Genomic DNA, 16569 nt, shown 5'->3' with positions numbered 1-16569 from the left:
AGAGAGTGAGAAATTCTGGTCGATACAATGTATCATCATTTACAAACTAACAATGATGAATATGTAACATTATTGGCTAAGTAACTACACCTCATATATGATATTTCTTGAGAGAAAGTTTTTTTTAGTCGTACCTTTAAATGCTATGATAATGTGGCAGAAATTAATCACAATGTCTTGGTTAAAAAGGTCATGAATTGATCATACCTGTACAACAGATTCTCCAATGGTGGCATCCTCTGACACAACAGTTGTATACAGGTCACGGCTGAACATGGGGGCATTGTCATTGACGTCCGTTACATTTATGTTCACTGTAGTAATGGCACTCAATGGAGGCGTTCCCCCATCTTGAGCCTCCACTGTTAAGAAGTAGTCCCTGCAAGTTTCATAATCCAGGGCCTGGGCAACTAAAATGGCTCCTACACGGAGGTGAGCAGAGAAAAAACATGACATACTGCAGCACATGGGTATTAAAATTCAACTAGAACATACAATTTCTGGAGGAAATGAATAATGAAATTCTGAAAGTAAATATTTGGTATCATCCATCCATCCATCCATCCATCCATCCATCCATCCATCCATCCATCCATCCATCCATCCATCCATCCATCCATCCATCCATCCATCCATCCATCCATCCAGGTATGCGCAATCTGGCATCTTAGCCTTTTTCGGTGGTGGCCCTGTCTATTCATATATGTTTAGTCCATCCATCCATCCATCCATCCGTCCATCCATCCATCCATCCATCCATCCATCCATCCATCCATCCATCCATCCATCCATCCATCCATCCATCCATCCATCCATCCATCCATCCATTTTCTATACCGCTTATCCCCACGGGGGTCGCGGGCGTGCTGGAGCCTATCCCAGCAGTCATCAGGCACGAGGCGGGGGACACCCTGAACCGGGTGTGATTAAATAAAAAGATGAAGAATGATATAGTAGAAACATTTAGAATAACAGAATGGCTTTGAATGACTGTCACTGTCAAATATTTTCTGCCACTATTAAATGTTTTCAGAATTGATTATTTTATAGTTCATTCTACAGATCAATCGAACAATCCGATAATAATTAATTTAGCATGAAAGTGTTTTTTAAAACTGTATACCCAAGTACTGTTTATTAACCAACCAGTGTTGTTTATTTGGTATTGTTTAGTAAACAACAATTAAACAATATCACACAAGAGTTATTAATGTTGTACTGCTCATCAAACTTTTCTAAACTGATTTTGTTACTGGTGTGGTGATTGTTTAGTGAAGTAAAAGCAGGTGTTTGCAAATATCTTGTTTTGATTAACCACTAAAGATAATCAGTCTATTTTCATGAATTAACGACAAATTAACGAATAATTACTTTTGAGAGGAAGATTTGCAATTGGTTAGTGCGGCTAAACAAACATGTTTACTCGACCCGCTTCCAGTCAAAGTATTTAAAGAATTATTTCAAATTTTAGGACCATCCGTCTTAAATATAATTAATCTGTCTGTCTCCTCTGGTATAGTGCAGACAGCCTTTAAAAGCGCTATCATTAAACCGCTACTTAAGCAACCAAATCTCGACCCGGACTGTCTCAGTAATTATAGGCCAGTTTCAAATCTCCTATTCATAGCAAAACTTCTTGAAAAAGTAGTAGCGCAGCAGCTTATTGATTACATGGTCGCCAATAATCGATATGAATCTTTTCAGTCTGGTTTTAGAGCTAATCATTCCACCGAGACAGCACTTACAAAAGTGACTAAAGATCTCCTCATAGCTATGGATTCAAACACTTCATCGGTATTGTTATTACTCGATCTTAGTGCTGCCTTCGACACTGTAGACTTCGATATTTTATTAGAGTGCCTTAAAAGCTGTGTTTGTATTTCAGGGTCAGCACTACGCTGGTTCTATTCCTATCTATCAGACAGGATGCGCCAAGTGGTCCATGGCAATGCGACCTCTGAGCTCTATAACGTTACGTGTGGTGTCCCGCAGGGATCGGTACTTGGACCAATTCTATTTAATATTTATATGATTCCGCTTGGGGACATAATACGTACATATAATATTAGTTTCCAATGTTACGCGGCTGACACTCAATTATACATGCCGTTTTCGATGACGAAGCCGCGGGACTGTTGTAATCTTGAGGCGTGCCTTGCGGAGATCAAGCAATGGATGTCTCTCAATTTCCTTTGTCTTAAGCCAGATAAAACTGAGATTCAAGATTCAAGAATTTTTATTCGCCATGTTTGAGCGTGCCAAACAAGGAATTTGACTTCGGTAGATCACAGCCTTTTGATAATTGGTCCAGCTTGTTATCACCACTTATTTAAGGAAACCACTATAACTATGGATAACCGTACTATCACTCAGAGTGATGCGGTAACTAATCTCAAGGTAATATTTGACCAAACACTCTCCTTTCAAAAGCACATTAAGAACATTTCTTCACCTTCATAATATTGCTAAGATTCGTCCGATCCTCTCGACCGGTGATGCGGAGACTATTGTACATGCGTTTATTACATTGCGCCTGGACTACTGTAACGCATTATTCTCTGGTCTTCCTGAGTCCAGTATCAAAAGTCTACAGTTAGTACAAAATGCTGCTGCAAGGCTGCTCTCACGGCCAAGAAAATTTGATCACACTACCCCAATATTAGCCAACTTACATTGGCTCCCGGTCCACTTAAGATGTGACTTCAAGGTTCTTCTACTAATCTATAAATCATTGCATGGCTTAGCGCCTTCATATCTCGTCGACCTAGTTGTTCCTTACGTTCCGTCTCGTAACCTCCGCTCGCAAAACGCTAGTCTTTTAGTGACACCGAGGGCCAAAAAAATGTCTGCAGGGTCTAGAGCAGGGGTCACCAACCTTTCTTAAACCGAGAGCTACTTCCTGGGTACTGATTAAGGCAAAGGGCTACCAGTTTGACACAGACTTCTGAAATAGCCAATTTGCTCAATTTGGCTTCCACTATGTGTTATTATTGTCATTTCCAGTTCACATGTAAGTGTGATTTTAACAAGAATAGCAAAAATACAGCCAAACATTGGTTTTTGACCACAATCCGTTCCAGAAGGCGGTTCGAGAAGCGAATCGGTTGAATTCCGAATCTATTTTCCCGTTACAAATAATGGAAACATTTTTAATCCGTTTCAAGACAAAAAAAACCCTGCCTTTTTCAAGCATTTTTTCATTTGCGCATATTTGTCCGATCACGCAACTGCAGCGCACTGCCGAACGCGCAACCGTAGCGTGTTGCCCACCGCACAACTGCACCGCGCTGGTCGCATTATTGTAACAGAGCCGTCGCTGAAATTTTGAAAATATTTTAAAAGTCCTGATGTACTTTCCAAAATTTAAGTGGACCTAAGTGTGCAGGGAGCTTAATTTTGTCCGATCGCGCAACTGCAGCACACCGCCGAACGCGCAACCGTAGCGCGTCGCTGACCGCGCAACTGCACCGCGCAACTGCACTGCGCTGATCGCATTATTTTGACAGAGCTGTCGCTAAAATTGAGAAAATATTTTTAAAGTCCTGATGTACTTTCCAAAATTTAAGTGGACCTCAGTGCGCAGGGAGCTTAATTTGGTCGAATCGCGCAACCGCAGGGCGCCGGACGCTCACTGTCACATTGCTTTAAGAGCGTCTTTGTGTTTTAAGATGGCTTTACTGCTCCCACTTGCTTTCTTTGGAGGAATGATTAGGGGTTAATACAATCCTCAAAGTAACGAAAACACAATAACAACGGAGTCAGTCGGCATCCGGGCCACGCAGTCGGGTTTTCTCGGGTCCTCCCGGCTCATCTCGCGAGGTTCGACCTCCGAATTTTGTTCGACAACCGAAGCAAAAAAATCTCGAATTTTCCGATTTGTTCGAGAACCAGGACGTTACAAAACTGAGGTTTGACTGTAAAATAGATACAGCTCACTGACAAGTGCCGCTATTTGAGCTAATTTTAGAACAGTCCTGCGGGCGACTCATGCGGTCCTCACTGGCGACCTTGTGCCCGCGGGCAACGTGTTGATGACCCCTGGTCTAGTGCATTTACTAATCGGGCTCCAGAGCTTTGGAATGCCCTACCAATGGATATTATAACTGCTACTTCAGCAGAAACATTTAAGACACGTTTAAAGACACATTTCTATGATATGGCCTTTAATTAACCTGTAGTGGCCGATTCGGCTGGGGTTTGTATTTTCGCTCCCCCCCGAAACCCGAAGCCATTCATTTACAAATGTGATTGCACTTTAGTTTACATATTTAAATGTTCAGATATTAAGAGTGATAGACAGTTTTTGCATGATTTGAATGAGGCAAAACAACATGCTTTTTCTCTCTCGAATATATTATTATTATAATATAATCATTTGTTTCAGATGTAATCATTTTTTGTATAAAAAGTAAATTTGGTGTTCAAAAAGTATTTTTCAAACTTGAGTCTTCAAAAAGAGGGGGTCGTCTTATAATCACGGTCGTTTTATATTCGGGCCAATACGGTAGTTTGATAATCGATTAGTTGTCAATTAATCTATTTTGACAGCTCTAGAATCATTTGCAATGATATTGGGGAAAAGTGTGCACTATGTTTGTGAAAATGTGAAATGATATAGAATGTATAAGCTACAATGCACTGTCTCAGGTGTGTCACAAGTGAACCAATACCAACAACAGCAATTGTTATACTCACCAGAAAGAGAATGGATACTGAACTTTCCATGCTCATTTCCTGATCGTATACTGTAGGTAATCTCAGCATTAGTCCCTATGTCCTTGCTGGCGGCGTACACCGTGAGCATCCTGGTGCCGACTGGCACATCCTCTGGGATGGTCACCAACTGATCACGACGTTCAAACACCGGTGGATTGTCATTTATGTCCAATACAGTGATTGTAACATTGATCAATGAAGAAAGGGGAATAGGTGAACCCTCATCTGATGCGCGGACGATTAACTGATAAGATGGCTGAATCTCTCTGTCAAGGATGCGTTCAAGTACCACGATACCTGTTGACTTATCAATAGAGAATGAACCATCAGCAGAATCTGCCAAGGAGTAGACAACCGTACGCCCTGGACCAGCTGTAGAGACAAAATAAGTAGTTTTAATAATTTTCCAGTTGGACAAAAAAAGTTTTGAAAACAACAACAAAAAAAAAGTAGAAAGACATTACTACTGTATCCTCCAAAGAACTCAAAAACTAAAACCATAGATAACATACATACATCCCAATTATCCTTTCAAATGTGTAGGTGCAGCCTGCATCCAACATCTTCCATAGCAAAAAGTGGATTGGGCAATGAATGAATACTTTGAAAACTACCTAAAATATTCACTGTATACTCTAATGCGATGAGAAAAAGTTTTTTGGGGGGCTTTTTTTTTTTAGCATAATAAGTCATACATATAAAAAGCTGGATTTCATTGTATAGCTTTACGGACTATTGCTATGGGTGTTGGATATGATTTAAGAGACAGAGGAAAAAAGTAGCAGCATTTATGAGTTACAAGTAATAAAATTCAGTGAATCACCTTCATCTGGGTCTATGGCTTGGATGCGAGTGAGAAGGGCTTTAGTAGCAGTATCTTCATATACACTTGCTGTATAGTGTGGCAGGGTAAAGACCGGTGGGTTGTCATTCACATCAGTCACTTCCACCCACAACTCAACACGGCACCACTGCCCACCACCATCAGTTGCCAGGGCAACCAGCCAGTAATTGGGTGTCACCTCTCGATCCAGAGCTACAGATGACTTGATCTCACCTGATGAATGAAGTTATTAACAGAAGGTGGAATAATAACAGATAGAAAAAATGCGTATAGTGATTTGTATGCACGTGTGCATAATTAAAGACTATTAACTTAGGCCATAGATTTTACACACTAACTCAAATTAATTTGAGCTTCATTTCATATAAATACATACAGTAAATGCACACTGTACACACAATCCAAAAGTATGGAGCGTTGATATATCCACACTATGGGCTCTATAATCTATTCATAGAAGGTGCTTGAGCGTAAAAAATGGTACATCCTGATTTTTGTGCCAGTGCAAGCCTTGTTTCACCTGTTTTGGTATTTGGTAGAACGTTTTGAGTTATATTGGGTGTTCTGAAGTACCATGCGGACCTGACAAATTTGTTTGGCTGGAAGTAATTTAAAGTGATGCCACATCCAACCGTTGGTATAAATAGGCCATGTTCAAATGGAAAAGTAGCTGGATTTGTTTAAAAAAGAAAGTTTGTATTTGTAGTTAGTTTTTTCTTTATTATTAAGTCTTTTTTAAATTCATCTAGTCTTAATTAGTTTTTAGAGCAAGTTTTTTTTTTATTAGCTTTTCTTTTGGTGGATGGTGGCTTCCAAGTGCCCACTTCTCCATGCAGATCATTGATCTCCATGGTCAACGTTACATCATTCACATGTGGAGGGCTGCCTGCAGTTCCTTTAAAATCAGAATCAGCTTTATTGGGCCAGGTTTGTGCATGCCAAACAAGGAATTTGACTCCGGTTGATCTGTATTTTTCACAGGTTGACCTCCTACATGGACTGTGAAGGACGACCCCTCTCAGGCAGCAATTTTAAAGGGAATTAGAGGAGCTGCTTTGATTGAAAAATACCCTTTTATAAATGCACCGTGCTGTGCTTTGTGAAAATACCAAAACAAGGTGTACTTAGTCTCCCCATGTATTTAGAATGCGCCTTGCGCTAGAACTGCACTGTGACGAAAATAGAGCGTTCCATCTATGTATATATATAAGCTGCATTCATACCAGTGTCTGGGTCGATACTGAAGTCATGTGATCCACGGCCATGCAAGGAATACTGTATCCAAGCACTGATGCCCACATCTTTATCAGTGGCAACGACCCTTAGCAGCACACTATTCACTGGGATATTCTCTGGAACAGATGCAGTATAGAGTGCCTGTGGACATACATTCACAAACACACACACAGCCCTCAGATAAAATATTTTATGAATTGACATCAGCTTGCTACATTCAGTCTAAAATAATTTATAGTCCATCCAAATCCAGTGGATCCAATAAACAAAGACAGTGGCCAACAGCAAGCTTGATCGTCACCTGGTCACAGATGGGTTTGTTATCATTGGCGTCCATCACTGTGACCTCCACGATTGCTTGGGAAACAAATAGTCCATCGCTTGCAGTGACATTAATAATGTAGAGGCTGTGTTCCTCCCTGTCCAACTGCCCTTTCACGTACATTTTCCATTCACCCTGAACTAGACCCAGCGCAAACACACCACGATAGTTTCCACCTGTAAAACAGAGAAACAGACAGCAATCAATCTGGTTTCTGAGTCTTGGTCCATACAGAATTCTTTGATAATTACAACTGATCAGACTATACAAGCATATATTCTGAACAGTATTCTATGCTAGTTTATCATTTATTACTAATACCGTGGACAGACATGATAGTATGTAAATAATATAATATATGCATGGTTTACAACATAATCAGGGTTATTTAAACAGAGAATACTAACAAGAAGTCACAGAGAAAGTACACATTTTAAAAAGTAAGGAGCTTGCTGTTTCAGTAACAATAAATGGCAAAGCCTAAGAAAATCACAACTGAAAGAGTATACTGTATAGGTTTCCATGATTCCATTAGAACAATGATTTGAAACACAGGTACTAGTCATACATATTTTGGTAGTTTCCCGATATGTGTGGAAAATGCAGACCGCAGTGACGGGCTCATTTATCTATTTTGGCAATTTCATTCCTCATTCTAGTAGGGCTTCTATTGTGTTCCCATCAAATATATTCATTACTAGAGTCAAGCTAACATGTTTTTTATTACAATATGTTAAGATCTATACTTTTTCATGTGACATAGGACTTTGGCTTGTCCATAATAATGAGTGCATGGATTCCTCAGTATCAACATAGTATCAAGTGCGCTAATCATTGTTGTAATTTGCCATTCATTTATTTAAGGTGCCACAATCTGGGGGTGGTCTCAGGGTGCTACCACCTCGGTTGTGGGTCCCATCCCCAGCAAATTTCCTCGAAGTACCCTTGAACTCATGGCGATGTGAATAAGCTGCTGTTTTTTTATCAAGACTACATATACAGCGATCCCTCGCCACTTTGCACTTCACCTTTCACGAATGTGCTACTTCGTGGGTTTATACGTGATGGGAGAACGGCATTTAAATACACGCTGATAACGTGGGGTGTCTCTGAGCAATGTGCGTCACTGCGGACAAACGCGGGAAGCGCGGCAGCCAGCCTGTCATGACCGAGGCAGGACAACTACGGACTGTTTATTTAGAGATTGGGAAAAGAGGAAAAGCGAGGCTGGAACGTCAGCAGAGCAGGTGCACGAGGCGACTGACAAGCCGGTCAGCGAGCTCGCGTCGTGTGTCGTGGTGGCATTTCGTTACACAGCAAATCAGGCAAACGGGAATCGGGTGGCAGGCGTGCGTGTGTCAAAGCAGATGAAACAGCGAGGACTGACAGGTGATGAACAGCGTCTATATAAATGCCCTAATAAGCGGGTAACACGAGACAGGTGGTCAATCAGCGCCGATTAGCACATGCAATACCGTATTGGCAACGGGCGCCCCGAGGTCTAGCGTCTGGCGCTCGGCCGGCCAGCAGGGCGGGAGCGAAGACGTGACAGCCGCGCACAAGAGAAAAATGCACCCCCGCGCAGAAAGTGTCAGGACAGCGACAATTACCGCTCATAACGTGGGGAGTGCCTCTGTGAAATATGCTTCACTGAGGACAAGCGTTGCGTAGCTGGCTGCTGTGCACGTAGGAAGAAGGCACTGCCGTCGAGGACTTGGGATGGCAGTGCTTTTTTTCCTACGTGCGCGGAACACCGGCAATGAGCCCTGATAGCGGGCCGTGCCTCTGAGCAATGTATGCACATTCTGCGGACGTGACAGAGTTCAAGCACAGGAGGCGGCAGCCGGCCACGCGCACCAATCGGTGCAGAAGGAGTGAAAATATCACGTGTTTGTTCTTTTGTTTACTGTAAAGGTAAAATACATGCACAAAAGAGTGTCAGAATGGTTAATAAGGGAATGGGAAAGTTTATGGCACGTAAAAGTACTGGGGAGGGTTTAAAAAGCTGATAATAACACTATCCATCCATCCACCTATCTTCTTCCACTTATCCAGGGTCGGGTTGTGGTGGCAGCAGCTTTAGGAGGGACGCCCAGACTTCCCTCTCCCCGGCCACTTCGTCGAGCTCATCCCAGGGAAACCCAAGGCCTTCCCAGGCCAGCTAAGAGACATAGTCTCTCCAGCGCGTCCTGGGTTGTCTACGAGGTCTCCTGCCGGTGGGACATGCCCGGAACACCTCCCCAAGGAGGCGTCCAGGAGGCATTCAGGTGAGATGCCCGAACCACCTCATCTGGCTCTTTTCAGCGTGGAGGATCAGCAGCTCTACTCCGAGTCCCTCCCGGATGATCGAGCTTCTCACCCTATCTCCAAGGGAGAGCCTGGACACCCATTTCGGCCCCTTGTATCCGGGATCTTGTTCTTTCGGTCACGGCCCATAGCTTGTGACCATAGGTAGGAGCGTAGATCAACCGGTAAATTGAGAGCTTTGTCTTATGGCTCAGCTCTCTCTTCACCATGTTGGACCGGTACAGCGTCCGCATCACGGCCGACGCTGCACCGGTCCAACCGCCTGTCGATCTCACGCTCCATCCTACCTTCGCTCGTGAACAAGACCCCGAGATACTTGAACTCCTCCACTTGGGGCAGGATCTCATCCCTGATCCGGAGAGGGTATTCCACCCTTTTCCGACTGAGGACCATGCACTCAGATTTGCTTACCTTCATCCTGACCGCTTCACACTCAGCAGCGAACCGCTCCAATGAAAGCTGGAGATCACGGCTTGAAGAAGCCAACAGCACCACGTCGTCTGCAAAAAGCAGAAGTGCAATGCTGAGGTCCCCAAACCGGACCCCCTCAACGCCTCGGCTGCACCTAGAAATTCTGTCCATAAAAGTTATGAACAGAATCGGTGACAAAGGGCAGCCTTGGCGGAGTCCAACGCTCACTGGGAACGAATCCGACTTACTGCTGGAAATGCGGACCGAACTCTGGCATCGATGATACAGGGACCGAACCGCCCTTATCAATTGGTTTGGCACCCCATACTCCCGAAGCACCTTCCACAGAACTTCCCAAGGGACACGGTCGAACGCCTTCTCCAAGTCAACAAAACAAATGTGGACTGGTTAAGCAAACTCCCATGCACCCTCGAGGATCCTGCCGAGGGTATAGAGCTGGTCCACTGTTTCACGCCGAGACGAAAACCACACTGCTCCTCCTGAATCCGAGATTCAACCTCCCTACAGAACCTCCTCTCCAGAACCCCTGAATAGACCTTACCAGGGAGGCTGAGGAGTGTGATTTCGCTGTAGTTGTAACACACCCTTCGGTCCTCCTTCTTAAAAAGGGGGACCGCCACCCCAGTCTGCCAATTCAGAGGCACCGTGCCTGATGTCCACACAATGTTGTAGAGGCATGTCAGCTAGGACAGCCCTACAACATCCAGAGCCTTTAAGAACTCCGGGTGGATCCCATCCACCCCTGGGGTCTTGCCCCCAAGGATTTTTATAACTACTTCAGTGACTTCGACCCCAGAGATTGAAGAGTCCACCTCAGAGCAATCTTCACTGTAAACTATGTTGACGGTGCACTGCTTGCCCCTCCTGAGACACCAGATGGTGGACCAGAATTTCCACGAAGCCGTCCGGAAGTCATTTTCCATGGCCGGTAAATCGAGAGCTTTGCCTTTTGGCTCAGCTCTCTCTTCACCACGACAGACCGGTACAGAGTCCGCATTACTGCCGACGCTGCATTAATCCGCCGGTCGATCTCACGCTTCAACCTGCCCTCACTCGTGATCAAGACCCCAAGATACTTGAACTCCTCCACTTGGGCCAGGATCTCATCCCTGATCCGGAGAGGGCATTCCACCCTTTTCCGACCGAGGACCATGGACTCGGATTTGGAGGTGCTGACCCTCATCCTGACCGCTTCACACTCGGCTGCGAACCGCTCCAGTGAAAGCTGGAGATCACGGCTTGAAGAAGCCAACAGCACCACGTCGTCTGGCACTTCTTCCAAGGACTCCAAAAAGGGTGGATACTCTGAGCTACCGTTTGGTGCATAGACACAAACAACAGTCAAGACCCATCCCCCCACCCGAAGGTGGAGGGCGGCTACCCTGTCGTTCACCGGGGTGAACCCCAATGTGCAGGCGCCCAGCCGGGGGGCAATAAGTATGCCCACACCTGCTCAACGCCTCTCACCGTGGGCAACTCCAGAGTGGAAGAGAGTCCAGGCCCTCTCAAGAGGACATGTACCAGAAACCAAACTGTGTGTGGAGGCAAGTCCGACTATGTCTAGTCGGAACTTTTCTGCCTCGCACACCAGCTCGGGCTCCTTTCTTGCCAGAGAGGTGACATTCCATGTCCCAAGAGCCAGCTTCTGCAGCCGGGGATTGATTCCCTTGACGGAATTAAAGTACGATACGAGTGAATCCCATTGACCATTTTCCCTCTCAACTGTCAAGGGTAAGGGCGTGCAACCAGCCTGTCTTGCTGATGTTCATTGCAATGTAATAAAGAGAACGAATTTCTTCCACCAAAATTACTCACTTTTTTAATCTCTTGTCTCTTGGTGGTGGCTCTCTCAATCTTGTGGGAAATTACAACTTCATTTTCATCTTATTTGTCAATGAATAAAGTAATCATTTTATTTTAATTCATACTATTTAATCAAGGAGGTAACTAATCCTGCTTTCATCAATTTTAATTGTTTCTTTTGCCCTCAATATAAATACCGTAACTCTTTGTTTGAGTCACCTATTAGTTTTTGTCACGAAATTTATACATACATACATATAAATGTTGTATTTGGGAAAGACCATGACATGTGAGTCATTAGGTTTCCAGGCAAAGCCCTCATTAAGAGTTTGTTTAACCTAACAATGTATTAAACAATTACAGAAAAATAATGTTCAATGCAGCTGGTTTTGGCTTTGCCTCAGTGTTCAAAGACAAATGTGCTGGTTATTATTTGTTTGATCTTTGGAAATTGTTATGTTGTTAGATGATTTTAGTCATAAACCATTTTTGTAGCAAATGTTTCTCTGTGAAAATCTTTCCAAATAAAACAGCGCCATGGTAGTTCTTTAACACAATCAGTGGCTTACCGAAACTCTTACCGTGATTTCAACACACATCATTTCAAATACAATAATAATAATAATAATAATAATAATAATAATCTTACCTGTAATGTGATAGCTGACTTGTCGGTTAATGGCGGAACTGTCATCATCTTTTGTGTTCAGCACAGCAACCACTTCTCCTGGTGAGTCACTCTCGTTAACTGTACCAACATATCGCTGTTCCAAGAAAATGGGTGGGTTGTCATTGATGTCTGATACTGCCACTGTAACAGTGGTAGTGCTGGAAAGAGATAATGCCTCCCCGAGATCTGAGGCAATCACAGTGAATGTGTATGATGGATTGGACTCATGGTTCAGGGTCTTGCGGGTGGAAATCCAGCCTGCGTTGGAGTCAATACTGAAAATTCCAATTAATGTAGTCTGAACTTCTGAATTGACAAAGTCTCCAAGACTATATGTTATTTGTCCATTGGCAGATGAATCTGGATCATGTGCTTGGACTTGAATAACTCTGGTTCCAATTGGCATTCCTTCCAAAACTGTGGCTTCATAGGAGATGGTCTCAAAAAATGGTTTATTGTCGTTTAGGTCTAGTACTTTAACATTAACATCAACAGAAGTTACAGAATCCAGCTTGGCTTGTTGGACAGTTGCAATAACTTTGAAGTGGAATTCTTTGATATGCTCATGGTCCAGGAGCTTATCTATTTTTATCACCCCAGTATCCTTTTCAATCACAAACACCTCATCTTTGTTGTTTTCACCATTCTCTCCATTAACCAGGGAAAATGCAGCGATAAGCGTGTCATATCCAGGAGGATTGTTAAGGCGAACTATACCAATAGCATAGCCTATTAGAGTATCCTCTGGTATGCTGAATGAATATGGATGATGACTAAATGAGGGAATGATGGAATCTGGAGAAAGAACATGAATGTAGACTGACACTAGAGAGTGGCGAACTGGATTTCCATTATCCATGGCTTTTACAAAAAAAGATAACACAGAGTTTCTCAAATGGCTGAAGCTTCCTTTTGTCACCATCCAGCCATTTTCAGGATCAATCTCCAAAATGTCTGCCACAGGGACATGTGCCTCACTGTAGAGAGAATATGTAACCCTGGCATTGATACCATCATCAGGATCACTGGCCTGAATCTGTGTCACTAAAAAACCATGAGCAACATCAGACCTGACAGACGCTCTGTATTCAGTGGCACTGAAATGAGGTGCATTATCATTGTCATCCAGAAGGGTAACTTGTACTGTACAGTAAGAAACACGTCCACCTGAGTCTTGGGCAAGCACAGTCAAGACTGTGTCTTTATTTGCAGGGTCCTCACGATCAAACTTTTCCACTGTGGTGATTTGGCCATTTGCATCAATGCTGAACTGGTTCTTGCCAACATCATTGACGAAGGAATAAGCCACACGACCAAAAACACCAGGGTCCGCATCAGTTGCCTGTACCTTTAATTTAATGAAGGGGAAAATGAATAAATATGCCAGGAATCTTTTTCAATTACAAAAAATGACAGAAACATCCAATTAAATAATTTCATAACATCTCTTACCTGTATAACTTTGGTTCCCACTGCAGCATTTTCTCTTAGCTCTGCTTCATATACAGTCTGTTCAAATATCGGGCTATACAAATTGGCTCCCACCACTTTAACATGAACTTGTGCAGTGCTGGTGAAGACCCCATCTGACACTGAAATATTAAGGCTGTATACAGGTTCCATCCTTTCTTTATTTTGGCTGGACAAAGTGATAATTCCAGTCTTTTTCTCCATCACAAAGATCGTCTTTTCATTTCCAGACAAAATACTGTATTCCAGTTTGGCAAAATCGGAATCGTCTGCATCCGAGGCTTGGACGCAGGTTACAAATTGACCCTTTGGTGCCAGCTCATTCACGTGGGCTTCATAAAGAAGCTGGTTGAAAATTGGAGCGTTGTCATTTGTGTCATTCACCACAACTGTGACAGACATGTAACTACTCAAAGGTGGAAAGCCATTATCAGTTGCTCTGACGATGAAGTCATACTTCTGGACTTGTTCATAGTCCAGCATACGGGCAGTCAGAATTAGTCCACTGCTGCTATCGATGTGAAAATAGTCTGTGTTGTTATGTGAATCGGATAAGATCTGGTAAAGAACAATATTATTCTTTTCAGAGTCTTTGTCAGTAGCAATTACTTGAAGAGCTGGAGTTCCAATCACTGCTGTTTCCAATAAAACTACGGCGTAGGACATTTTCTGAAAGATGGGGACATTGTCATTAACATCCTGAATGACCACATTCACATCAACCTCAGAACGGGCACCAGTTAAATAGTCAGTTGCTCTTATGGTCAGATGATAATATGATGCTATTTCATAGTCCAAGGAATGTATGACACTTATGACTCCTGTGTCAAAACCAATGTCAAACTGAAGAGCTGGATCACCATCAACTATTGTGTAAAAGATAGTCTGACCTTCAGGACTAGTTGCATTAATACCAATGACAGGTGTGTGCACTGCCACATCCTCATTAACAGACACCAAATAAAACGATTTGTCAAAGACAGGCATGGCTTTGTTGACAACTGTAATCGCAAATTCAATTGTAGAAGAGAGAGGTGGATAACCACCATCTCTTGCGTATATCACCATCAGGTATTCCATATTAGATAGGTCAGACTCAAAGGCTCTCTTCAGCTTAAGATTTCCTGTTTGTCGATTGATTTCGAAATGACCATGGTCATCCTTGAGGTAATAAGACACCTCTCCATTAATTCCTTTATCCCCATCAACTGCCATAACTTTGAAAATGTGGGATCCTGGCTCAGCTTCTACTTGAGCAGCTGCATAATAAGGAAGTCCAACAAATATAGGGGCATTGTCGTTGATGTCTTCCACCTGGACTTTCACCATAACTCTGGCTACGTGCAGACGGTCATGCTCCCTTCTTGCCTCAACAATCAGTTCATAGAATTCTTGCTCTTCACGGTCAAATGGCAAACCTGTGGTTTGGATCACCCCAGAAGTTGGACGGATTTTGAAGCGTTTACCAGGGTTTAATAATTTGTACTTCAATGGTTCATTAAGACGGTTTCCAACAGCATTGACAACAGCTACCTTGGTGATGTTAGAAACATTCTCTTGAATTAACGAAGTGTAAAGATTATTGGTGAAGCTTAAACCAGAATCCAAAGCTTCTCTCAAAAGAATGGTTACCATGGCTGTGGTGGAAAATTTCTCATCTGAGACTTTGACAGTGAAGCGGAAACGTTCTCTGCAAAAAGTGTTGTTTTTAACAATTATAATTCCATTGGAAGGTTGGATGGAAAAATGTTCCAGTGCTCCATCTGTGAAAGAGTAGGTGAGTCCTGTCACATGTTTGTCTGGATCTATGGCTGACACCTGCAGCGCTTCCACTCCTGTATAGGTGGGGAGAAGCACAACTGTTTCATAGTTACTCTGGGTGAAACGAGGTGGTGAATCATTTGTGTCTATGACTTGTACTGTGACTTCAGTTGGGCTGTCTGCTGCCAACTGTGGTCTGCCATTATCTCTGACTTGAACATGGAAGTGGAAGATAGAAGATGTCTCATGATCAAGATTTGCAATGGTCCTGATAGAGCCAGTACCTGAGTCCACCGTGAAAATCATTTTTGCTGTGTCTTCGACAATCTGATATACGAGCAGAGCATTCTGGTTATGATCAGCATCAGTGGCCTTGATAACTAGTGGGGAATCTTCTGTGTTTAAAACAAGACTGTTGATTGGTGCAGCTTCACTGATGCTGCCATGATAGTGAAGTTGCTTGAACACTGGTGCGTTATCATTTTCATCCAAAACTTGAATCAAAAGAGTTGCATTGGAGGCCAAGCCAGCCATGTTGGTAGCCTGTACTGTGAGAGTGAATGATGCTCTAACTTCATAGTCCAGAGACTTTTGAGTTGTAATTACTCCACTATACTGGTTTATCTGAAAAACCCGATCAGAGTTCCCTTGTTTGATCTCATAAGTAAGCGTGGACTGACTCATTGCGCTGATTGTGGTGACAGAGGTTCCAATCACTGCATTTTCTGTGATGTCGGCTTGATACTCAGGTTGAGGGAACTTTGGACCTGCATTATTTGAGAGTGTAACAGCTATACGCACTATTGTGGTAGTGGAGAGAGAGGGGGAGCCATTGTCTGTGACTCTGATAGTGAGTATGTAGTGACCTATACTGGACAAGTCAAGGTCATGTGCAACTGTGATGATTCCCAAAACTGGCTCAATATGAAATGAATTTCCAATGTTCCCTGTAGGAACAGAAAAAATAATTTGGTTTATTTAAAGATATTACTAAGCATATTAAAAATA

At 43.1% G+C, this 16569-nt stretch overlaps 1 protein-coding gene across 7 annotated transcripts in view; it reads right to left on the bottom strand.

Annotated features, from left to right (window-relative positions):
* The window catches only part of fat3a (FAT atypical cadherin 3a), a 241524-nt gene that overhangs the window by 56270 nt on the left and 168685 nt on the right, over positions 1-16569 (bottom strand). For all 7 annotated transcript variants that reach the window (XM_049725605.1, XM_049725607.1, XM_049725609.1 and 4 more), the window contains 7 exons: positions 13783-16508; positions 12310-13678; positions 7098-7294; positions 6784-6937; positions 5540-5773; positions 4696-5088; positions 208-422 (listed from right to left, as the gene is read on the bottom strand). In XM_049725605.1, coding sequence (XP_049581562.1) covers positions 208-422; positions 4696-5088; positions 5540-5773; positions 6784-6937; positions 7098-7294; positions 12310-13678; positions 13783-16508 — 5288 coding nt within the window. The remainder of the gene's footprint in view (positions 1-207; positions 423-4695; positions 5089-5539; positions 5774-6783; positions 6938-7097; positions 7295-12309; positions 13679-13782; positions 16509-16569) is intronic.

This window comes from Syngnathus scovelli, chromosome 7 (genome assembly GCF_024217435.2).
Source record: "Syngnathus scovelli strain Florida chromosome 7, RoL_Ssco_1.2, whole genome shotgun sequence".
NCBI classification, from domain to species: Eukaryota; Metazoa; Chordata; class Actinopteri; order Syngnathiformes; family Syngnathidae; genus Syngnathus; species Syngnathus scovelli.
Note: the sequence above shows the minus strand (reverse complement) of the source record. Positions and strands in the feature narration are given on the sequence as shown.